This window comes from Schistocerca cancellata, chromosome 2 (genome assembly GCF_023864275.1).
Source record: "Schistocerca cancellata isolate TAMUIC-IGC-003103 chromosome 2, iqSchCanc2.1, whole genome shotgun sequence".
NCBI lineage: Eukaryota > Metazoa > Arthropoda > Insecta > Orthoptera > Acrididae > Schistocerca > Schistocerca cancellata.
The window spans coordinates 346348756-346374936 of record NC_064627.1 but is presented as its reverse complement, the minus strand read 5'-3'; the positions used below and the strand labels follow the sequence as shown (position 1 = coordinate 346374936).

The following is a 26181-nucleotide window of genomic DNA, read 5'->3' as shown; positions in this document are numbered from 1 at the left end:
ACATAATTTATTATCACTCTTGTGTCTGAGCTTACCATATTTAGAAGGTTATATGAGCTCAATACATCAGTTAGTTTCCTGTTCATTATACTAGTTGAAGATGCACATATGTTAAGCCATCAAATACAGTAAGGTGATAGGTAACTATGCTATGTAATACATCACTCAGTGGCTTTAGTATTCACCAAGGGTGGATTCTGGCATCTAAGAAAAGGAAGCTTATTGTTCTTCCTGAGGAAAACAGGCCGGTTTCTCATAAGGTGTATTAAATGGGTATTGGACTGTGCTGACTGCTGTTTTCAAGAGCATATGATTTCCCCACAATGGCAGGTGTTTTCTGCCACGTATTAAAAATTAATTTTGAAAAACCCTTACTGGAAGTTAGTAGTGGGAGCATGAAATAGCCAATGTGAATTCCTGCATTTCTCTCCTAAAGGTAATTAGCAGAAAGCCCTGAAAGTAAAGGAGCTCACAAAATCAGGAAGTCAGCCTGCATTTCTCATAGGGTACATGAGGCATGTTTGGTGTCTTGTGGTGTGATGGTGGTGCTGCAAAGCAGATTTTTGGAGTTGCAGTGAGCAATTCTCAGTGATCAATGAAATTGACCTCCCCATATGGAAATTTTCAAAAGAACTTGCAAGGGTGTATCTGGGTATCGGTGGGAGGACCTATTAGATTTATTATTCAGAGAAATATCTGTGACGTACTGATCTTATTGCTCAATCAGTTTTACAGGGAAATCAGTTAATTAAAACTTTCACCTAATTGAACATTTCACTTCATTACGTACGTAACAACAACATTGTGAGCTAAAATATATTTCTGGACATAGTGATGCCACTAATTATGAAGATTAGCAGTTCAGCTTTTAAATAACATTTTTCTAATCCGATGAATTTAAAAGATAATTAATATTCAGTTTCAGAACTAGCTACTTTTTCATTGCTTATTTTGACTCTACACTCGATAAATTCCAACCTTTGCCATTGTACTTTTGTTAACCTAGATTTTAAGTGCAGGATGACATACTTCATTCATAGATTACGTTGTTAGTTAGAATTTTTATATAATTTACCAGAACTTTCAATACGGCATTTGAACTCCTAAGTTGGATATTCCTAACATGCAATGCTTAAAATGGTTCCATAAACCTTTCAGCATTTGTAGATCACCACATTTCTGTCAATACTTCTAGTGCATCCTGAATAGCACACTCTAACCCAGCCATTTTTTAAATGATTGTGTAGTTTGCAAAATAGTAATTTGTTCGTACACTGATCTAAACAGTCAGACATCACTCAAAATTGCTCAGTACAAGTCACTTAAGCCAAGCCTGCTCCCAGTATTTGTTCGTACACTGATCTAAATAGTCAGACATCACACAAAATTGCTCAGTACAAGTCACTTAAGCCAAGTCTGCTCCCAGTATTTGCACATGTAATTACTATGTGCAGTTTGTCCATGAAAATATGTGTTTTAGTATATGCAAAAACAAAATAATTTCGGAGCTTGAAAGACTACAGGTGCTTTCTTAATTCAAGTTTCATAATGTTTTGACTAAACTGTGTGATGATTGTAGGAGGCTTGGACCTTCATTGCCATTAGAAGTAAGTGGGCTATTGAACTGTACTTTTAGCTGGTGAATTACTACAAGATGGTATGAGAACAGTGATGTATAGTGTAAAGATGAACTGCATTGCGCAGTACAATTACTTTGTTTAGTGAAATATTAGACTTATCACTGATTCTTGGCACTTCAGTAACTTTATAATTATGTGAATAATTTACCACTGGACTCCTGTCCATTTGTGAGTGCTGACTTGATTTAATGTGTTATTAATCCTATGAAGTTGAACAAGTAGTCATTGTACTAACAATAGAACCTTGTGGTTCACAAATATGTAAAAAAAGGCAACCAAATTGTGGTGATGTCTGCATCTTTTAATAAACACCATCACATACTTAATGAGATTTTCACCTTAAAGACAACAGACTGACTTGCTACTGGGGTGGTGGTGGAGATTAAAGAAATCAGGTTGGTTAATTTAGGTTTGTTAGATGATAATAAATTCCATTTCATTCCAATAGAAATTTGAATTGTGGATTTCTTGCATGTTTTTACTCTAGATAGTTATCTTGTTTTGTTCACATGGGAGAGTCTTAGTCAGTTTGAGATGGTGTTGCAACTGTTTGCAGTGCAGTTTTTCCAGTCAAATGGTCAGATCTGAGTGTGTTTTAGAAAGAAGTTTGTTTGCTATGGGGTATATCAGCTGTGACAATTTTACACTGCCTTGCAAGGTTACAGTGTAAAGTATGGAAACCTGCGCAGACAGTCGGTCAATGCGATTTAAGCAATGTGCAGTCATTGAATTATTGACAGCAAAAGGTGTCACCCCAAAGGAGATTCATCAGAGAATGAAAGCAGTTTACAGTGTTTGTGTTTGTGTGAGTTCTGTGCATCTTTGGGTGAGTAAATTTAAAGATGTTGAGGTGGGACCATCTGACCTGTGTTGGACGTCCTGTGACAGCAACCATCGAGTTTCACAAGCAAAATGTTGACAGATTGATTCAGGATGATCGTCGTATTACTCAGAGAGAAACTGCAAGCACAATCAGCATTTCACAGGAACATGTGGGTCGCATTATTGCTTTGCTTGGCTATCTGAAGATCTGTGCAAGATGAGCATGCCAGATGCTGACTCCTGACATGAAAGTACACACAGACTTTAAATTTGCCAGGAACTCATCTCACATTATGAGAATCAAGGTGATGCCTTTCTACATTCAGTTGTGACAGGAGACGAAACGTGGGTACACCATTACAACCCAGAGACGAAACGTCAGTCCATGGAATATTGACACAAAGACTCGCCCAGAAACAGAAATTCAAGATGCAGCCCTCAGCTGGAAAAATCATGGCCACATGGTTCTGGGATGCAAATGGTGTTATCCCTGTTGATTTCCTTGATCTTGGAACAACGATAAATTCAGGGCATTACATCACAATGCTGTGAACTCTGAAATGACTGCTAACAAGGGTCCGGAAGGAAAAGGGATATATTTTCCTGCAGCATGACAATGCCAAACCACACACTTCATGTGCCACCACAGCAGGACTTCAGAGACGAATCTCACCACCGTACAGCATCCTCCATACAGTCCAGATTTAGCACCATCTGACTTCCATCTGTTGACAATCTGCGGGGACATCATTATGCTTCTGATGAAGGTGTTGAGAGAACTGTGAGACTGTGGTTGTGGAAACAGTGTGTTGACTTCTTCCATGATGGCTTCAGAAAACTTGTCCATCGTTGACAAAGTGTATCCAATTGGCTGGTGATTATGTGGAAAAGTGAATATTGGTAATTAAAGATCACATTCTAAGATTATTTCTGCATTTGATTTATTAAAATATTCCCACCCAAAACCAATTAACAAAGGTGGAGACATTACTTTTCATTCAACGCTCATACAATAAGAGTTTATGTACTACTATGTTCCTACAATGCTTGTTGTGATTAGGATCGCCCCTCCACCATTCAGTGTTGCAAACACTCAAAGACACTAAACCACAACACATTATGGTAACAGTACATTTACTTTCTATGTTTCTGCAATGCTTGTTGTGACCAAGATCTCCTCCTGCACCACTCAGTGTTGCCAAATCTCAAAGACACTAAACCACAGCCTGTTATGGTTACAGTACATTTACTTTCTGAATACATCTCATAAGTCCATCCATGAAGCACATTGCGCCAGCACTTTGTGGGGGAAATACCCTGATAACTTTATGTTTTGCTAAAATACATATTTGTGGATTACTGTGGAACACAACACACTACTGTTCAGTGGCTCCTTTTTTAGAGAGGTATTCAAAAAATGAGATTTTTTAAACTGCACTTTGTTACAAACAATTACTGCACAACCTCCTCCTTGGTCCTGCCTGCATAACTACTTACTATGGCATAACAATTTATAATATATGATTTTACTGTTTTTTAGTCCATGTTCAGTTATTACCAACACATGTAGTGAGTGTATTTTCCTCCACAAATAAAGCCATGTTTGTTTCTGCGATGTTGGAGATTCAAGTTCATCAGTGTCCTTGTCATGATTATGTCACATTTTTTACAGTTTTGTTGTATGGCCAGTGTCTTATTTTTGGAAAGATAGGTAATTTCTAAACCTGGCTTTTCTCATATTGTGCCCAGGTTCCAGACACATCTGAACTGTATTCCTGAAAACTAGTATGGTGGCCCTTTATCCTAAAAATAGCTTTTGATTATGGTCTAGAACAACTGGATCCTTCACCTTCCCACATTATCGCACAGTGCTATTATCTGTGTAACTAATTTTGCCTTTCCCTTTCTATTCATGGGCAGCTGTCTCCATAAGAGTACATATAAATTCACAGCTTTTGGAAGCCCTAAACTGTAAAACAGGCTGGGACAAATAACAGTGGCCTGGATACAATAGGATGTGAATGTATGCTTATAAGACATCAAAGTCATAGAAATGGTGCAGTCAGTTGTTTACTGAGCAGTAATTCTGAAATAATGGAGATTATGGAGAAAATTGTTATATTAACAAAAAGAAGACAGAAAGGAAGAGGATAATAGTGTAATATGTGAGTACTAGCAATTTAAAAACATGAGTCATTTTAAGGTTTGTGGATAATTTAATTTCTTATATTTACATGTGCAATATACAAAGAATGCTATGCCATCCAAGTAATATTTTAAGTCATACAGAGAGTCCTTTTCTGACAACATTAACACTAAGTATTCTGCAGATCATCTATACACACCTACAGAATGTAATTACTTTAATTTTTGGTATTTCCATGAAGAAAACTAACAGCAGCATGACAACTGATCTTTCCTCTCTTCTCGCTGTCCTTAAACTATTTATTTACACCAATAAGCGAGACATTTAGTGAAACTGAGGAATGTTAGCTTTGGTACATTTCATTAATTACTTTCAGTGGTGCAAACATTACGCTGAGAGGTGTTATTTATACACTAACAAAATATGTCATAAAAATTACATATTTCCTGTACAAAGAATGAAAAACTAGGTATAAAATATAATTGCTATAAATAACATCAGTTGTGAATAAAGATGAAAGTGTCTGATGATAGTGTTAGAACACAAGTAATAAATATGTATGAATACACTGACTGCTAATTCAGCTCATCTACTTTGAAGGAGCCTAATTTGACAGTTTCCACAGGGCTGCTGAAGTCATTGTCCTATATATTAAGCTTTTGTACATACAACAATGCCCATGATAAAACTTAAAGATACAAATTCAAAAACAATCAATCAATCTGCTCTGTAAGAATTCATATTTCATTACACAGTATTTCATTACATGGTCTATTAAAAGTAAAACACAATTTAAAACAAAACACTGCCACTTGAGTTAAATAAATTTGTATTACTGAGTTTTGATATGAAAGTGAAATATATTATTCTTATTAGCATTGGCAGTGCTTCAGAAGGTAAAAAGGACTGTTAAAGTCTAAATTACACCAGTATAATCTCGAGGCAGTAAAGAGGGGGCTCACAATGACGTTCAAGGTACAAATATAGCACAAATTTGTTTTTCAATGCGCAGCTAAACACATGCTCACTCACTCATTGATACATGCATCCATTCATAGCGGTTTTCACCTATAAAAAAATTAAACAGGCATTCTTTTGCTCATTCATATACACAGGCACTCTACAATATTTTCGCTCTTCCTCTTATTCACAGTCAGAATAATTACATCAAGTTACACTCCACAGAAGGGATGATGGAATCTATAGGGTGAAATCTAGACACCTGCTACTTTGTAGGTTGTGTCACAGACTGTTAATTAATGTAGCTTTCATTCACTGCCTACAGCAAATTTTTTCCATTACACGGGAGAACCATCACCTCCTGTACCATAATTTTTCAATAGTTCCCTCAGACGTGATATTTCCTTGGAAGCTGCTGCTAGGTCTGTCTGGAGCTGAATTTCCTTCTCCTTCAGCCGTTTGATGTCTCTCTGACGTGTCTGAAAGATTTGAATTCAAGTTAATAAAATCTGCTACACACACAAGCTGAAAGATATTTTGGAAATTAATGCAACAAATAATAAACTGAAATAGTATTTCATCTTAGGAGCATGTTGTTTTTGCTTTAAATAGGAAAGTCACACTGCACTGCACAAATCTACTTTAACATCATCAAAATTTATCAAGGGTAAATAAAAAGTAGAATATTAACTTTCATTTTTGTTCTGACAAATGAAGTAACTGAATAATGGCATCTCAATTCAAAAAACATTTCATTTCTACTCACAACATTCTGTTGGAGGAGATCAAGTTTGTCACATTTGAGGCGAGAAACTTCCTGCCGCAGGGCTTCTCCCTCAACACAAAGACTACATGCCTTGTGGGGTGTTTCTGCAGATGACATGCTCTCTAGCCCAGTGTCGCTATCCACATATACTGCTGCATCTAAGTCCACACTATTCAGTGAGGAATCATCACTTTCTGACATTGTAACCCTGAAGAAAGAGAGAACAGTATTTATAACCACAGTTATAAAGAAACATAACTACAGAATGAAGAGATCTGATCACAATTATTTCATTATTATGAAATAGCATATTATCAGGCTTTTATTTTCTCTGCTGAAAAAGCATAAGTTTCATATCCAAACTACATTAATCAACACCTTCTTCCCATTTCCTGGTCTCCAAAAAACCTTCTTTTACTCATCACAAAACATGTTCAAAGAAACTGAACTTGTCTTTAACATGGCCATAAACAGAATTATGATTACCAATAAATTCATCCCACATATCACAGTCAAATAGCAATGGAGAAGTTACAGCTTACCTGGTATCAGCTGTCAAACTAAAACTGATAAAAAGTTAACTTTCTGAAGTTCCTAGACAAGCTGCTAACAGCTACTTTCCCTCAATTCATACTTTTATGCATTCAAAATCCCTGTAGATTCTCTCCCATAGTGAGATTTATGGATCTTGATTTATAAATGGATAAATGAACGAATGAAAGGCAAATGCAGCAACAGATGTCCCTGAGAATATCAGTAGTTTGAGGATAAGATGGTATACAATATTTAAGCCACTTAGGTAATTCTGGCTATTAATGGATTAAGTAGGAAAGTCACTGAGAACTCCAGCTTAAGTGAAGTACCACAAGAGCACAAATGATCACGAATTTCTAGTGAAATCAAACATTTGAAAACTTGATCATTTATTAGAAGCCAAAGGAATCTTTCAAGTGGGACAGTGAGTGAAAGTAATTTAGACAGTGCAAAAGGTCAGTGAGTGCTGAAGTCAAGTCAGTGACAAGAAACAACCAGTGTGGTAGAACACATTTCCACAGAGAAAGTTCTGAATGTGAATGCAATTTTGTGGATGAATTCATCACCTGGTGATGAAGTAGATGTCAATGTAATATCTATTGTGTCACAGGATATGATTCACAATAGGGTATCATATCTTTTTATCTACACAATTGCACTGGCTGTGTGCATTCCTTTATAGCGGTATCTTGCTGAAGAGAGCAGTAAAAAATCAGTTGTGTGTATTGCCTGGTACATGATGAGGTTATCACTGGGGTGATGCAAACAACAAGTACTGTTGTGCAAACATTCTAAAATACATGGACCATATAATAAGGTAGTTGGTAGTTCAGAAAATCACAGCCCATTTACAGATTGGTTGATCTCTCCAGGCCAAGAATGGTACTTGAGACTTTCAGATAATTCTGAAAAGAGAAGACTACAGGGATAAGCTGTGTATCTGTATGGTACATCACATCTGAACAGACATATTTACCTCAAACATCAAGGCAACAAGTGACAAAGGAAGAATAGCAACTCCTGAAGTTAAAAAAAATTGTTCTTTGGTATCCTCACCCTGCTGAAAATTGTGTAACTTGCAATTATTAGGATGCAGGTCAATGGCATGAAGTTAAAAGTACTTACTGAAAATGTATGTGTGAGGGAATACAACAGTTACAGGGAACTCAACAGTTCTGTTTCACAGTTGCTCCAGATGGTGAACATGCTGAAGGGGGCTGGACTGACAGTTTGCAGACCTTTGGAAAGTTAATTCTCCATTAACCAAGGAAAGACTAGCAGAAAATATTTTATTTTTGTGTGTTTCCATTGCCTTGATAGAAATGTGTTACCTGTGGCTAAGTACTGGCCAACTATCTCTTGACGTGAATTTCTTTACTATTTTTAGGGGAAAAAATGGAAGATGAATAGAAATAATTTAACTGTAACCACCAAGTACCAGTTGGGAGTTCAACAGAAAAATAATTTCATATCACTGTGTACTCCACAATTAATACAATAAACTTACAGATTACTGCATTAATAAACAACAATTTTTCAAGGTAAGGTATGTTATGTGTTTTTTTGGATATTACACATCTCTGAAAGTTTCATGGTAGTGTATCTTTTGTGCCATTAGACAGTTCACTATCATCCTAACCCAGTGTTTATGCTGTAGTGGATGAAAAAACACAGTGCAATAAAAATCAGGTATCTAGCAGACATTTGGAAAGGGTATTTGTAGTTCATGGGAAAGAAACAAAAACTTTTGGTTAGCTGATAACACTATAATTCTGTATTCTGTCAGTCAGCTAAGGACGTGGAAAACCAGTAGAATGGAAGTGGATAGTATCTTGAAAAGAGGCTATAAGAAGAGGTCTGTGCAAATAAGAGAAATACTGTCACCACTAAATTCGCAAGCACTTTATCAACAACGGCAAGTCTTTTGTCTGCACCTACAAATTAATTTTTTTTTAATCACTTTAATCCATTTGGTAACCCAGCAGTCTGATGGCAGGATTGCTCTTTGCCAGAATTTTCATTTGCTGAAGTCCAACCTTGTAATATACATCCCATTAGCTAAGAATGGAGGGGCTGATTATGACCACATTTAGACACGACATAGCCTCTCATATTATTGACACATATGTTAAGTTACAGTTTCTGTCAAAATAACTGAAACTGATTTTGTGGATTTTTGCATGAAACATTTCCACAGTACTGGAAGTCAAATGAATCCATAACAAGTTGTCACATACTACATACTGTCAATGGTTGTAATGTGGTTTCTTTACCAAATGTACATTAATTCACAATAATACTACATCAGGTTAACATGCTACACTTCTCAGTGTAGTAAGCATTGCAGCAGGTGCTTGTAAATATATTTATGGGAAATGTTGAGGGATTCACTGCCACATGTTATTTATGTCCTATGTAAAATGATTCCACCATGTGGAATGTCATACAGTAGTCTTTGCATCACTTTTTGGCAGCTTTTGGTAATTGCATAATTGACAGCTGTTAATGCAAATGATACAGATATGACTATGACATATGGTAGCTGCTGGTGTGAAGGAAACAGGTGGAATGTGTAACTGTCCAGGAAAGTTAGAAGAAAGTCATGTTGCCATATTTAACCCTTACATATTTCAACAGTGCATCTGCCCTCTCGAGCCCAGAGAAAGATGTTCAGTCCAGAACAGGTAATAATAGTGACTTAAAACAATAATAACTATTATTATTGATTGCATGTAAAATAAATACATGAGAACCATAATACTGCACTGGCTAGTAACTTTTAACCATAAAAGTAAGTATTATTGCATGAAGAATTTTTTTCCAGTGTGGATCTACAGCCTTGAAATGCTTAATAAAAGAAAACATGGTCTGTAGTAGGCTATTGTAATTTTCATCACATGTGTGATATTACGTATTAAATATCATAAGATTTTATTATTACTGAAGATGTCCACATCCACACTGACCTTAAGTTCTCAAATGGACAACAACAAAAGTAAAACAAGTGTGACAGATTGTAACTGAATTAAATCAGTCATGCTAATGTACATTTGGAAACCAGGCTCTAAAAGTAACAGACAAATTCTGCATTCTGGCTGCAAAATAACTGATGGTCACTGAAATAAAGAGGAGAGGAAATGCATACTGGTATTACCAGGAAAATTTTTTTTGAAAACGAGAAAATGTCAACATCTAATATAAATTTAAATGTTTGGAAATGTTTCATGAAAATATTTGTTTGTATCATAGTCTTATGCAGAAGGTGAGGAGTTGACAATGGACAGTACAGACAAGAAGCAAATATTTTTTGAAATTGGTGCTACAGAAGATGCATAGATTGGATAATTAATGAAGAAATACTGAAAAAAATCAGGGAGCTAAGAAATGTATGGCATAATTTCACTAAAAGAAGCACTAGGTTGATAAAACACTTGCTGGGGCATCAAGGGATGATAATTTGATAATGGAAGGATGTGTGAGGGAGGTGGGAGTGGAGGAGGTGGCACAAACATTTCACTGCAGTGATCAGGTGCAAGTGGATGTAGACTGCAATAGTTACACAGAGATGAAAAGACTTTTACAAGAGAGACTAGTATGGAGTGCTATTTTCAACCAGTCTTTGAAATGAAGAACACAACTGCAGCAGAAGCAGATTAACTATAATTTTAAAAAAATATTTTATCAGTATAATCGAGTAAGTTTGTACCTCGTTGGTCTGTGTCCTTGAATGTCTGGACTTGACACTGGAGATGATGGTATACTCTTCTTGCCACCACCACTTCCTTTTGCAATAGACCGTCCACTCTGTGGACAGAAATACACAAACATCATACCCAGGCATAATTATCTATTCCAAAAATATAAATATTTGGTGCTGTTCTATTTAGTCTTGAGTGTATTTTATTTACTGTGCTCTCTCATGTGTAAATTGCAACAATGCCAAAAATTATGAAAGCTGTGCAGCATAACATTGTCTGTGAAAATATAAGAGTGCATTTTTTAATTAAAAAATAAAAAAGTAAATTATTGTGTAGCATCATTTTCAGGCACTCTGTTGTATCCACTAAGACAGAATAAAAATTAAAGTAGAGGAATCCAAGAAGTAAAGTCATTAATGCAGAACTCCTTTCATCAGTATGATCATTACAGAGCAGACTGCACCATCTGTGTAATTCAGATCCATTAATTTTCATTACAGTCAGCTTACATGGAGGACATTCTCCCCAAGTATGGAAACAAAGATTCCTACAGTTTCTACCTTGCTTCTTAGATACCTCCTGCATATTGCAAAATTAGCAAAAGTCATGCTGCATGCATTCCAAATCACAAAAATTAAAAAGGGATATAATATTCTATGTGAACTCTACTTATCAAAACTAAACTTAGTGCAAGATAGGCCATGCTAAAAAATAAAATACAAATTAAATTTTGCAACTCAGAAATATTCTACTGCATATAATATTTGGAAATCCCATTTTGCGAATCCTGAAAGCATGTTAGTTCAATGAGTAGTTTCATGTACTTGTGGCTATTCGGTTATCTAATTTGTTTCCAGTTTAGCCAACAGAAAGTGACAATTATGCACATGTCTGATACACACTGATATGGAAACATGCATTTTGTATGGATTGTGACTGAGGGCAGAATCATCACATGAGCAACAGAAGCATGCAATGAAGCAGCTCAGCCAAGTTTGAATAAGTTGTTTTCAGCAGGCAAATTATACCACAGTTCCAATTGGGAAATATTTCGTAGATGGTAAAAACAATTTCCTATAATAAGTTACTGCCATTGTACAACTTGTATAATCTTCACATCATATTAACTTTTTTATGAAAAAAATGTGAAAATATTGTGTTAAAGTTATAATTCTAGGATACCTGGAGCTTCCACATTATTCATCCGTACTGATTGGGATTATTAACATAGTACAGACAGCTAGTTTGTCAATTTCATACATACTAAAATATTTTAATTGCTGAACCATACCTTGCCTACATTCATAACTAGTAAATAACACAGTACCCAAGGGATGTTTTTTATGTGGAGTAGACAACATACTATATGCCCAAAGACTCTCAGTTGTAATTTATTTATTCCAATGAAAGTAAATTTCCAAGCAGCTGTAGTTTTTATTTTATTGTGATGTTCATTTCATGTAAGTACAATCAGTTTCAAGACAATATTGTTTCATTTTCAAGTACCTGTCAGGCATTCTTCAGGAATCAAATGCCGTAAGTACCGTAACTGTCATTCTATCAAGGGAGTCACCTGTAATGCATCTGCCACAGCACAGAGTGGAGGGTGTTGGACTTGACGGCGTAAGTTTCGTGGAGCACCCCTAACAGTTACTTGAAGATTAGACGACATCGTTTTGAAATTGATTTTACATACATGAAATAAACATCAAAATAATAGTTAAAAAATACACCTGTAAGGAATTTCAGTTTCACTAGACCAAGGAATAATTATTCCATAGCTGATGATATGGCTTAGTTAATCAGCTGTTGCGTGAAATACAGATTGCAGTAAACAACCTAATTTTCCATTTCATTTCCGTGGTGGTCCATATTTTTCTCAAAACGTCTTTCAAAACAGAAGTGTTTGGTAACAATAACAGTTGTACATATATTGCTGACATGGAGAAACACTTGTAACTAATGATACAAACTGTGAGAAAGTAGATTAGTATATATGCCACAGGGATTTTATCATCAAATGAGCTTTAAAACTACTGCTGTTTTGTTCAGAGATCTTTTACCTCAGATGTTAAACCTTATTTGCAATGAATTAGTGGCAATAGACTTGTGTTACCCAACTCCACAATACATACAAGTTTTCACTTACAATTCCTGTTCTGGCTGTAAACTGCCAGACTATGCACATAATGTGCAGAAAAATATATGTAGGTTTATCTCAGACAACAGATTAAAACAATATCCAGCAACATTGTCTGGAACTGTTGACTGAAACTACTAAACATGTTATTCAATCTGACATTATTCATGTACAGGAAGCCACATAGTTACAACTTGCACATGTAGTAAGGAATGTGACCTGTGACCTTTAGACTGGTGACACCATAAGATTTTTTTTTTGGGGGGGGGGGGGGAGGAGGAAAAGACTCCCTAATGATCCATATATCTCATGTAGCATATCTGAATTTCCTGTATTGTAACAAAATGTTTGCTACAACTGTCATTTCAGGCTCTTTGAGGTGCACCAAATTAATGAGAAACTTTGCGTCTTTTTGATACCCAAAATATAAAGGGTCTCAATTATGGTGATTATTGTTGATTCTATATGACTTTCATATCTGTGATTATTATGGTGGTGCAACAGTTTATTGATTAATCAAATTTAAATTAATCAAGTTTAGTTTTAAGTTAAGTTCTTCCAAGGTTGCAGAAGTTATTCAACATGCTTCATTTATGTTGTTAGTATTATAAACAAATACATTAGGATCTGTTTCTACCTATAAGGGCTTGTCAGTAGGTCATGCAAAAACAAAAGATTTTAGGTATTATTTAAACTGCAGAATATTTATTACAAAACTGCATTTTATTTTCTCTCTTTATTAGAAAAATACAAAGGCACTCCTGAAGATTTAAATTTCTTGACACAAAAAAAGGATTATTTTGAAAGAAAAAAAAACATGCTTGTTACTTAGTTTTGTTACATTTACTAGACCACATTAGTAATTTGAGATGAGGATGTCTATATTTAGGGTTACAGTATGAGGGTTAGTGCAGCCAAGCCTGTTCCGTCACCATAGTGCTCTTTGGCTCACCAAAGGTGTGGCCGTCTCGGGTATCGAGGGTGGTGGTTGCGACACTGTCTGCTTCTTGTACCCGGCCGTGATCAGGTTATTATCGACACTCTGGCTACGCACCCTGGCGATCAACGCCTTGCGCACAGTGTCGATGAAACGGCTGCCTGCTCCACCACCATCAGACTTTGGGGTGTCGGGTGCTGATGTCGGTGACTCTTCTGCTCCGAGGAACTCTCGTGTCTTTTCACGCAGCTTGTCTGTCAGTGCCTGCAGTAGTGAAGATCGGGTTCGCAGCTGCAAAAGACAATACTTGTTACTTTTGATCTAAATGTTAAAAGAAATTTGTGGTTTCAAAAAAAATTTTACATGTTGGGGGAAGTACAATATTCCTCTTAAAAAAATTACTTTTGCTAAATGATTTTTTAAAGTTACATTAATTGTCTTTACCTTTTATCTTTTTTAATTTCCTTAGTCACACATTGTCCACATGTAGATGGGGCAACAATTCTGCTCACCAACAGGCAAGAGAGTCAAACACACACAGATAAGCACATGAAACACCTGCTTTTCCTGGCAGAAGAGAGGAATTTGGTGAAGAAACAAAAATTAAATTAAACAGAGAAAGCCAAAACCCATTTATTCTCTCCTTAATGTCCACCTATGACACCCCCCCCCCCCCTTTCTCTTGACAGATAGAGAACCCTTTGATTCTGAAACCAGTTGAGTGGCTGTCTGTGTGTGCGTGATGTATCACCACTTGCTAATTAGAAAAATTTCTAATGAAAGTTTCATTCACATCCTATTTTTGGTGTCTTTTCCTTTATGGATGATTGTGTAGTACAATGCCAATTGTCAGTGTAGTTCCTTGTCTCATATTACGAAAAATACAATATTCAATTCTCAGCCAGCACTATCTTAGGAAGCCATTCCGCAATAGATTCATTAATCTCCAGTGCCTTACCAAAGCCTGCAGTGGGTGGCAACTCATTCTGCATCCCCCTAATTACATTATAAGCCTTCAATGTCATTTCTAATGCCACAGTTAAGAAGTAAACAAAAAATGATACAGGTGTAATCTCAACTGAATCTAGATTGTAAAGAACACTGAGCATCCTCAGTTATGTCAGTCATTGTTCCAGCAAGTAGCACCCTTGCAGGTGCAGTAAATGATGGACACTGCAACTCCCAGTTATTTATTTTTGGCAGTATTGTTCCTCCTTTACCTCCACATAATGCATCAATAAAAACTCTTATTCTTAGTCAGACTGCATTCAATACCATAATGCTAAAATCTGAAAGATTTAATACTTTGTGAAGTACAACACCTGTGTGTGTACAATGTACAATGGAAATTTGGGCTTTTCTTAAAAATTGTTCTCACCTCAAGTTTAGCAAATTTTTCTGCCTTGTAGCAAGCATTCTCTGCATTTATCAGCTTAGTAAGGAGAAATTCCTTGAATTCTGGTCCCTTCTTAAAAACAGCTGGGCTTGGTAAAGTTGGTCCAAAGAAGGGTACATCATCTCTGGCTGTGACACTAACTTTGTACCTGCAAAGAAATGTGACTGAGTAAAGTATTTTATCATAGATTAAGGTAATGTTTTCATACTGTGAACTAAGCAATTGATAACTGAATTTATTCAGATTGTCTATTGTCTCGCACCCCTTTGGTAATTTATTTATTTCTTGTTTTTTTGTTTTTTTTTTGTTTTTGGGCAGGGGGGGGGGGGGCTGCAATCAACAATTGTGGGTATAGGAACACAGTGATCAAACACTCATCAAAGAGATCATAAAAACATTAGAAAAATTCTATATGCTAAGAAATAGAGCCTCAAGCCAGTAGGTATCTAAAAACATTCTGTGTACGAGTTGTGATCAAAAATTAATAGGAATTTCTGTTCTTCTCAAAGAATCTTTATTTATTCATCAACATCAACTTTTTCACTTTCAAAGATATCCCAATCACATATAACACACTTGTGCCACCACTTTTTCCAATCTTGGAAACACTTATGAGACTCAATTTTCATTATGTTGTTCATCTCCTTCAGCAGTTCAGTTTTTATTTTATCAATGCTGGAAAAGCAACGTCCTTTCATGGTTCCCTTCAGTCTCAGGATTAGAAGGAATTCGCAGGGGGCCATGTCTGGCAAATAAGGTGTCTGAGACAATGTAACAGTTTTGTTTTTTACCAAAAAATCATGAACAAGCACTGAGATGTGAAAGGGAGCATTATGATTATGCAATTTCCATGAGTGATTTTGCCGCAGTTCTAGTTGTTTTCTTCACATTGCTTCATGCAAATAGCACATAACTTCCAGGTAGTTTTTCTTATTGACTGTATAACCATAAGGCAGGAACTCATGATACACTATCACACTGTAATTGAAGAAAACAATGAGAAGAACCTTCATATGTGATCAAATTGTCATCTTTTCCACCCTTGGCTCTTTAGGCAGTTCACACTGGTACAATTGGGCCTTGGTTTTGACATCATGTTTTGTCACCTGTTACAATCTGTAGAAGCTCTGGATCATTGTCGATCTCATTCAGCAATTCCTAAGTGATGTCTATGAATTGTCATTTTTGGTCAAAACTCAACAATTTCAAAATAAACTTTGCTACTACATATTTCACACCTATATGCTTGGCATGAGCCAAAGGATATGCCAACAGCATCAACAACCTCTCTGATGGTGATGTAACTATTTCCCAGAACCACGTTTCTTTACTTCTTCCACATTGTCATCAGTACATCAGTAATTGATGTGCTAGGGCAGTTGTTGTCTTCTACATCTTCTCGACCCTCTTTGTGGTTTTTCTTTTTTTTAAGGCCATCGTAAATTCTTGTCTTACTCATAAAAGATTCGCCAAAAACCACACTCAACATTTTGATTGCAGTGCTGAACGTTATTCCGTATTTTAAGCAAAATTTAATGCAAATTATTTGATCCATCTTTTTCACAAGCAAAAATTTGCTGAGCACTCAAAAACACAACACTGTCAACAATTAAAGAAATATTCAAAACAGCTGAAAATGCAGTCATACATTAGGAAAATATGTACCAACAAAATAAGAAAAAATTGAAAATCAAATTTTAAAGCACAAAAAAATATTTAAAAAAAAACTTATTTTTTGCTCACACCTCATACGTGTAAAGGACGATCTTTCAAAAGGAAATGTTCAGTTGTTTTAACAGAACTTATTTGATGAAACACATTTACAGCAACATATAATGAAATAAAAATCTTTAAATGGCCTCACCTTGTATTTGGGCTGTTGGGATCCAATACCTGCACAACAATATATGCATGTAGGAAATGTGAAGCAATCATATCTGGAGAAAATGGTGTATTGGACTCCTGGAATACTATTGCAACTATGTCATTACCTGAAACAAAGAAAACAATGCTGCATTTTACTCCATTTACATTTAAATATCTATTCCAGCTGCATTTACATTAAGCATTTATAATAGTGTTGCATTTAGTAAATGTAATATAATATTAGTTCTTGAGGCTGATTACCAATTTCAAATATTCATTATCCAAGTGGCGTAAGATCTCTCAATAAATTGTGACAGTTTTAGCTTGTATTACCATTATGCATTCAGGAACATATTCAGTTAAACTGTTTGGTCACATAATTAAAACGCTGAAGTAATTTTGTAGTAGATTTACACAATGCATTATTTCCTTTATACAGGGTACCATAACAAAAAAGGGAAGCAAATGATTATCTTAGAAAAAAATCAACATTTTCAGTGATTCAAAAAGTCAACCAGATAATTTCTTAATGGGCAAACATATCTTCAGAAAAAAAATTCCCCCATTAACATCAGTCTATGCTGCTAATGGCCAGTCAGAAATCAACTACACAATAAAAAAAATTATATATTTAATTTTTCCTGAAATTCATATTGTAATATTTATTTGGTGCTTAGCTTTACTCTTTAGTCAATATAATAACTTCATAAATGACAAGCTATCAAACCAACAAGACAGCATTTGTGAACCAATACAAACAGAAAACACTAATTTATAGACACTGTCATTTCAGTACATAAGAAATAGTTTTCTTTTGCAGGTAAACGTATTTCAAGTATGTTTACATTCATATTGTTGCATTTCCTTTTGTGGAGGTAATATATTATATTTTGTACAAAACCACAAAATCACTTGAGAATGGCACTGAAGGCTGCAACTAGTTGTGAACAAATAAAATTAATGCAGCATAAGTGGAAAATGACACCTGCTTTTAGTGAATTTGTTTATGTTCACTTGCCCCACATCTGAGCCTTTCAACCCATCACAGTGGCTTATCTTGAAAAACAATAATGCATGCCTGTGGCTTGAAAATCCAACTTTTTTAAGGTTTTCTTTTAATATACTGTTTATATATTGAAGAAGTAAATAGAAATGCGTTATTGTTGTTAGTCTGCTAAGAAAATGTGTGGAAAGTTCAAATTTAACATCTTTTTGACATAAATATCATACGAGATGAAGTACCAATTCAGCTGGAGGAGGATGGAAGAAAGGACTGGACTAGAGTCTATTGATAGGTCTTTCTTTGGCGTTATTCTGAAACAATTAAGGTAAACTGTGGGAAAGCTAGAGCATGGTGGCTGTATGATGATTTAAGGTCCAGTTCTCCTGAATGTGGATCCAGTGCCTTAGCAACTGTATTGTTTTGCATGGTCACACTTGACAGGCAATGTAAATACTGGAAAGCTTCAGCATTCCACTGCATGCGGTTCGTAAGAGCTTGTAGCTTACCCAGGCATTTAAGTCTCCTAGTGCCAACAGGCAATAATCTTATTTACTGTGTGTGTTATTTACCCATGTATTGTTGAAACATATTTGATATATCAGTGTTCAACAGCTACCATGATAATGATGATTCTTAAATCAGTGTTGTATTTAAGGACAGATTAGAATGACAGGATACCTGTTTAGCATTTGGCAGGCATACAGTACAACATTACTTGCAGACTAATTCAATTATATGTCCTGTCCTAATAACTTTACTTTTGTTCTGAATTCTTCCATAACTCCAATCTTGCATTAGAATAAAGACATTAGACATGGGACCAATAAAGCAGCCAATAGTAATAGAGAAGTGGACTCACCAATGTGCCTCTTTCTTTGTAGCTGTTGTGGATCAGTTTCCGTGTATGGTAACATTGTAGAAACATGGAAAATGATTTCTCTGTCTTTAAATACTTCATAAATAGCTTCTTCTCCTGTGTGACCAAACTGCGTATCCAGGCCTCCACGATACCTAGGAAGAGAAAAGGAAAATTAATCATCACCAATGTTTGATTGGGGATTTCAAAATTTTCAGAGATGTCAGTAACTCAATCGCAGAAGGAGAAAAGCTTACCCCTTGTGATCTTTCAGAGGAATCCTTTGTCCAATGAGTTGCAAGAACTCATCAAGAGCAGGGCTTGAATTCATGTTCCCAAACAGCTCCTCTTCTGTTGTCTGTCCAAATCTCTGGTAGAGGACTCCAAATTTGAAAGTAGACACTAAGACATGTTCATCATATTCAGCAATCAGCTTTGATGCTCTTGGGTACAGCACTGGTGTAAACTTATCCACTGTGAGTTGGTCATTAAGAAGCTGTAAGGCAGTTATCAAGAGTTAGTGTAGTGGACTCAGAATTTAAACAAAAAATTTGTGGATAGTTTGTAAAATGGTCACTCTAATTCACTAACAGATCTTTAAAAAGGAACTGGGCCTTACCTTTGCCATTTTGGCTGGTGATGGTACAGGCCCCAGGCACGAGGAAGGAACCAGCTCGTGCATTGTGCCAGTGCGCAGGCGCAACAGGATACGGGTGTGCTCCTGGTTGGCGACATTCTCCGTCTTCACCGACAAACACACTGGGCCAAGTTCATCATCTGAGGCCACTAGGTTCACGTGCTCCTACAAACAGTAAGATGACAGCTATTTAGTGTATGTTTGTATAGTTTCCAATACAGAAGTAAATGACAAGTTGTGCTCTCTGTTTCACTGTTGTATGACAATATGAATTTTGTTTGCACACATATTATTTAACAACTGGTTAATTAATCAGAAGAAATTAATAATAAAAAGAATTTTTCTTGCAATAAATATGGTTTCAAGCATGATTTGTATTATTCTTAATTCCATTAGCATGATGGTGTGACCATAGTGACAGGTCCTCCACGATCAGGGATCATTTCAGTCGACACTATACATTGTTTAAGCACACTCTAAGAAGTGAATGTGTGCAGAATTTCACTTTACAGCTGGCAAGGATAGCAAACAGAGGACATGTAGATACCAGAGCATAAAATCTCCGTGAATTTCAGTCCATGTAATCAGTTGGACAGTAACTATGCGTCATAGATATTGAACAATATACACACATCAGCATTTGAGAGTGTATGTGTAGTTGGACTCAAAGAAGCTGGTTAGAGCAATCGGTGAATCGCTCAACATCTGAGTAGTATTGCCACTATTTGATCACGTTGGGATGAATGGCTGAATCACTGCCGAACACAGCATAACGATGGAAGCAGTCAATCTAGAGACTCAATGGAATGTGAGGACTGAGCAATAATCAGAGGCACTCAGAGCCCTGGAGTCATCATTATCATCAACCCAATGTGAACTGGTGCTTCAGTGACCACGAGGACCATTAGCAGGCTGCTCACAGTAAGGGAGCTGAGCTCTCGGCGCCCCTTGTTCCAACTACCACTGACCTCTATACACCAACAAACCATCTGCATTCGTGCCGGGCACCTTCAGCATTGAATCTCATTGACCAGGGTAGAACTGGCTTCAGTGATTACTCCTGTTTGGAACTGAGCCCCAATGACCAACAAGATGTGTCTGAAGATGACCTGGACAGTTGTGAGATACCAACCTGACAGTTGGCCACCATACAGCCCAAAAACCAGCATTGATGATCTGGGATGCTGTTTCACTTCATAGCAGGACTCCTCCGATTGTCACCCACAGCACTCTTATAGCACAGTGGTACGTCAACGATGTTCTACGCCCCGTTTTGTTGCCCTTCATGGCAAGACATCCTGGGTTTGCATTTCGGCAAGGCAATGCCCACCTGTTTTGGGCGAGACTTCCTACTGCTCGTCTTCGTGTTTCCCAAACTTTAACATGGCCAGCAACCTCACTGGATCTTTCCCCAATTGAAAACGTATGGAGCATTATGGGCAGGGGTCTCTAATCAGCTCGGTATTTAGACGATATAACGCGCCAATTGGACAGTATTTGGCTCAATATCCCTCAGGAGGACATCAAACATTTCTGTCAACCAACACCAAGCCGAATAACTACTTACTTATGGACTATAGGTGGACCAAAGCATTACTGACTTAGTTGCTGAAGCTCTCACTGTTAAATAAATCCTACAATTGTTTTGGAACTGTAATCATTTGTTTGTCTGATCATGTACATCACATCTATCGTTTCCGTCCCATTCGAATTGTTCCTTCGTGATGCGACGTTTTGTGTCCTGGAGTGTATTTAGGGGTTGTAAGAAGGAGTATGAAATGGGGCCATCACGGGAAATCAATAATACGGAAGGCGAATGGAAGAAGACCTGAATTAGCTGGAAATGTTATGTGAAAATGAAATGCAAAGGAAATGGCATATAAGACGCTACTGCAACTTCTAGAATACTGTTGAAAATATAGATGTATAAATTTGTACAACAGATGTCGAACTAATTCAGAGATGGGCAGGGGGTGCTAACACGTGTTTTTATAGCCCATATGAAAGTGGATTTAAATGAGAGTTCTCGCCAAACCCTGCTTCCAAAACGCACAAAACATATCGCCCAATAACCTACATTAGATTGCACCACACTGTTACATTCAAATTCCAGATATGTTTAGGATATAATGAAGTACCAAGAAATCGACGGCATCTTCTAGTTGGCGCGCATTCCGAAATGACCTACAATCGAGGAAGCACCCAGCAAGGACACGGGATAATAGCCTCTCCTGCCCACCCGAAACCACCTTTCGCGTTCTGCCGCGCCAGACAGAAGTATCAATTCGGTATTACTCTGAAGAAAGTTGCAAGTGTACCCAGAACCATTTGTCGTGAAAACTCAAAACCGTTTCCTCGTTCACAAGAAACAATTAAGACGTTTAGTGAATAAAGGCTACTTGTCTTTCTACCTTACTTCCAGTGAGCTGTGTTTATTGCTTTAATTTATTTACAGTTGATTTCGACGTAACTACGGCTTCATCTTCACGCTCTTAAGAAATGTTATCATGTGATATGCACTTGAAAGCTCACTGCATTACTTACGAGGTTACTCGACGTAAACTGACAATTTATTTACAGTATTAACTAAAAGTGAGTTGTATTACTAAATACAGCTCTCTTTTAGTTAATATTGGTTTCAGTTCACTTTCCGGAAATAATTCGGAATGATTTTTTACTGTTTCTGCCATGCCTATACTCTTCTTTGCTGACAACGGTTCTCATTTTCAGAGTTAAAATGCCAGTACACTCTAAATCGACATGATTACTCCGAAATTCACTAATAAGTGCCAAGGTTCTTAGAACCACCTTCAAGCTATTTCTCTACCGTCCCACTCTCGAACAGCACGCAGGGAAAACGAACACTTGAAACTTTCCGTGTGAGCTCTGATTTATCTTCGTCTATTACTATGATCATTTCTTCCTGTGTTGGTGGCCGCCAACAAAATATTTTCGCACATCGAGGAGAAAACAGGTGATTGAAATTTCGTGAGAAGATCCTGCCGCAACGAAATGCGACTTGTTTTTAATTAAGATTGGCACCCCAATTCGCGTATCACATCCTTGGTATTCTCCCTCCATCTCCCCCCTCCCTCCCCTATTTCGCGATCAAACGAATATTTTCCTTCAGATTCTAATAACCCACCAAACCATTTCCGTGTTCAATGGTTCCGTGTGAGTGATAAAACACGAGTCACATGCATAATAGTATGTTTTAAACTGAAATATTCGTTCCAGTTATAGCGGAATACTTCGGGTTTCTTTTTTTTTCCAAAAACTGCCGAACTTTACGTTATTAATGCGCACTCGAATACTTAAGAGCTTGCGCTAGCAGATGCTAGTAAAAGTAACTGAGGCAGAAAAATTAGTCTATAAATTAGCAGCAGTTACAGCTCCCCCTCCACCCCCCCCCACCCCCATCTTAAATCCACGATACGCCCTTGCACACACTAATTAGGGAATTTTATATGGTGATCAGCGGACGAGGAGTCTAGCCTTTGGTCCATGTAACTGCTCCGGTACCGCACTTGGAGCGGAGCAAATACCGCGCAGGAAAGGTTGGTAGGACTCGAAGCCTTTGATACTTGCATGAATACCGAGGAATGAGGCGCGGCCGATTGAGCCGTATGCCTGTGGAATGCGACACGCAGCGGCGACCCCCCACCACCTGCCCAGAGCTAACGACTGGTTGCCTAGGATACGCGGCAGGTGCTGTAAACACACGGTCGGTCCGGGGAATTGCGCGCGGCGCGGAAACCCGCTTCCGGCGGAGACGCGCCACAATCGCGAGGTAACGAGCGATTCAGCACGGGCACGCACCCGCCCACGCCCGCAGCTTCCGGCACCGTTTCGGTCATTAGCGACTATTCGCCGGCGCACAAAGCGCCCGCCACCAAGCCGGTGAACCGTACGGAGCTGCTCTAGGTACACGTAGAACTGTGCATGGAGCTTGCAGCAGTGCTAGCACAGATGTGAAGAGACCGCTGATAACTCACAGTTCAACTGCGTCCTTCCTCTTCATCACTTGTCTGGGGGTTCCAGTCTCCAAATCATACATAGTCATTAGCATTACAAGGCTTCGTTGCTAATAGGCTGGCGTATTGCGTATGAGAATTCATTGAGCCGGGTGTTGATCAAGATTAAAACATTCAGTCTACAAGTGATTTTTTTTTTATCCGCGTTTATGGAACTCTGAGATTTACGACTTTATTTTAAATTTATAATAATTTTCATTGCTTCAGTCACTTTTCACTAATATTTATTAGCACGACACTTTAATGTTACGTATACGTAACATTAATCTAACCAAGAAAGGAATGCTCCGATTGAAAAAGGTGTAACACAAGGATGTAGTCTTTCGTCCCCACTGTTCAATTTATACATCGAAGAAGCAATGACGGAAAAAAAATTGTTCAAATGGTTCTGAGCACTATGACACTTAACTTCTGAGGTCATCAGTCCCCTAGAACTTAGAACTACTTAAACCTAACTAACCTAAGGACATCACACACATCCATGCCTGAGGCAGAATTCGAATCTGCGACCGTAGCGGTCGCGCGGTTCCAGACTGTAGCGCCTAGAACCGATCGGCCACTCCAGCCGGCGACGAAAACAAAAAAAAAAAGGTTCAAGAGTGGAAGTAAAATTCAAGGTGATGGGATATCAATGATAAGATTAGCTGATGACATTGCTATACTCAGTGAAACTCAAGAAGAATTACAGAATCTGTTGACTGGTTGGCTCTGAGCACTATGGGACTCAACATCTTAGGTCATAAGTCCCCTAGAACTTAGAACTACTTAAACCTAACTAACCTAAGGACATCACACACACCCATGCCCGAGGCAGGATTCGAACCTGCGACCGTAGCAGTCCCGCGGTTCCGGACTGCAGCGCCAGAACCGCTAGACCACCGCGGCCGGCCGTTGACTGGAATAAACAGTTTAACGAGTACAGAATATGGAGTGAGAATAAATCCAAGAAATACGAAAAAAATGAGAACAGCGAGAATCGTAACATCAGGATTGGTGATCACGAAGTAGATAAAGTTAAAAAATTCTGCTACCTAGGCAGCAAAATAACCAACGACGGACGGAGCAAGGAATACATCATAAGCAGACTATCAATGGTAAAAAGGGCATTCCTAGCCCAGAAGAGTCTATTAGTATCAAATATAGGGCTTAATTTGAGGAAGCCATTTCTTAGAATGTACGTTTGGAGCACAGCATTGCATGGTAGTGAAACATGGACTGCGGGAAAAGTAGAACAGAAGAGAAGCGAAGCATGTGATATGTAGTGATACAGAAAGATGTCGAAAATTAAGTGAACTGATAGTGTAAGGAATTACGAGGTACTGCACAGAATCGGAGAGGAAAGGAATATGTGAAAAACACTGAGAAGGAGAAGGGACAGGATAAAAGATCATCTGTTACGACATCAGGGAATAACTTCCGTGGTACTAGAAGGAGCGCGACCGCTACGGTCGCAGGTTCGAATCCTGCCTCGGGCATGGATGTGTGTGATGTCCTTAGGTTAGTTAGGTTTAAGTAGTTCTAAGTTCTAGGGGACTGGTGACCTCAGAAGTTGAGTCCCATAGTGCTCAGAGCCATTTGAACTAGAAGGAGCCGTAGAGGATAAAAATAGAGGACAACAGAGCTTGGGACACTTCCAACAAATAATTCCTCTGAGATGAAGCGGTTGGCACAGGAGAGGAATTCGTGGCGGGCCGCATCAAACCAGTTAGAAGACTGATGACTGAAAAAAAAAACCGAAGTATGATGAGTATTACTTCCTGAGTGTGTTAGTGAGGTTATGTACCGTAATGTAGCCCTATACAGAAACATACATTTATTTTAGTGTGTACCTTAACTGAGTTGTACGTAAAAATTATTTCATTAGCGTATTTACGTACATTTTTCGGGAGAAATTTTTTCGCAAACAGAACATAATAACGAACACATCATCTTCCGTTAACACTTTCACACTCGGTTACATCATTATATAGACCCTGCACTGCTAACATAAACTGATTTCAGTTGGTAAGATAGTACCAACAATCGATTCTTTTTATATAAGCATATGTATGTCGTGGAAAAATTAAATAGTACGATCATTTGCTATTGTTTGGTTGTACAGTGTTGCCAAATGCCGGCCGGAGTGGCCGAGCGGTTAAAGGCGCTACAGTCTGGAACCGCACGACCGCTACGGTCGCAGGTTCGAATCCTGCCTCGGGCATGGATGTGTGTGATGTCCTTAGGTTAGTTAGGTTTAAGTAGTTCTAAGTTCTAGGGGACTTATGACCACAGCAGTTGAGTCCCATAGTGCTCAGAGCCATTTGCACCATTTGTTGCCAAATCTTTGCAACAAACGTCTATGGTGATAGATCACGCCATGGGAAACGACGGCAAGTCGGCAAGACTTGAGCGTCATCAGGAGTAACTCCGAAGATGTCCAGCGCAGCTCTGGACAAAACGTCAGGAACCGTAAAGTTTCTTCGACCTCGGCAATACAGCCCGGAAGACTCATCAGCAAATAATGGGGTTTGTGGATGTCTTGTCGCGAAAGGAAGGAGTGGTTTAACGACTCGCCGACATCGAGGTCATTATAGACGGAGCAAAAGCTTGGACTGGTTCACGGATGGGGAAGGAAATTGGCCTCGCCCATTTGCCTACAGCGTTTTAGGGAAATCACGACATCATGATGGTCGGACGCAGATTTGAATCGTAGTCCTTTCCACAGGCAGGTCCAGTGTGCTAACCACTGCACCCCCTCACTCGGTGT

At 37.9% G+C, this 26181-nt stretch overlaps 1 protein-coding gene across 2 annotated transcripts in view; it reads right to left on the bottom strand.

Moving 5' to 3' along the window:
• Nucleotides 1-4658: 4658 nt before the first annotated feature.
• Nucleotides 4659-26181, bottom strand: part of LOC126161738 (rap1 GTPase-activating protein 1) — a 413873-nt gene continuing 392350 nt past the window's right edge. Inside the window, exons 3-11 of one of the 2 annotated variants that reach the window (XM_049917775.1) lie at nt 19384-19566; nt 19022-19260; nt 18768-18919; nt 16904-17030; nt 15022-15187; nt 13659-13934; nt 10575-10672; nt 6335-6542; nt 4659-6047 (exon numbers count right to left, since the gene is read on the bottom strand). In XM_049917775.1, the coding sequence (XP_049773732.1) occupies nt 5907-6047; nt 6335-6542; nt 10575-10672; nt 13659-13934; nt 15022-15187; nt 16904-17030; nt 18768-18919; nt 19022-19260; nt 19384-19566 (1590 nt within the window). In that variant the 3' untranslated portion in view covers nt 4659-5906. The remainder of the gene's footprint in view (nt 6048-6334; nt 6543-10574; nt 10673-13658; nt 13935-15021; nt 15188-16903; nt 17031-18767; nt 18920-19021; nt 19261-19383; nt 19567-26181) is intronic. The other variant, XM_049917776.1, reaches the window with a different exon arrangement.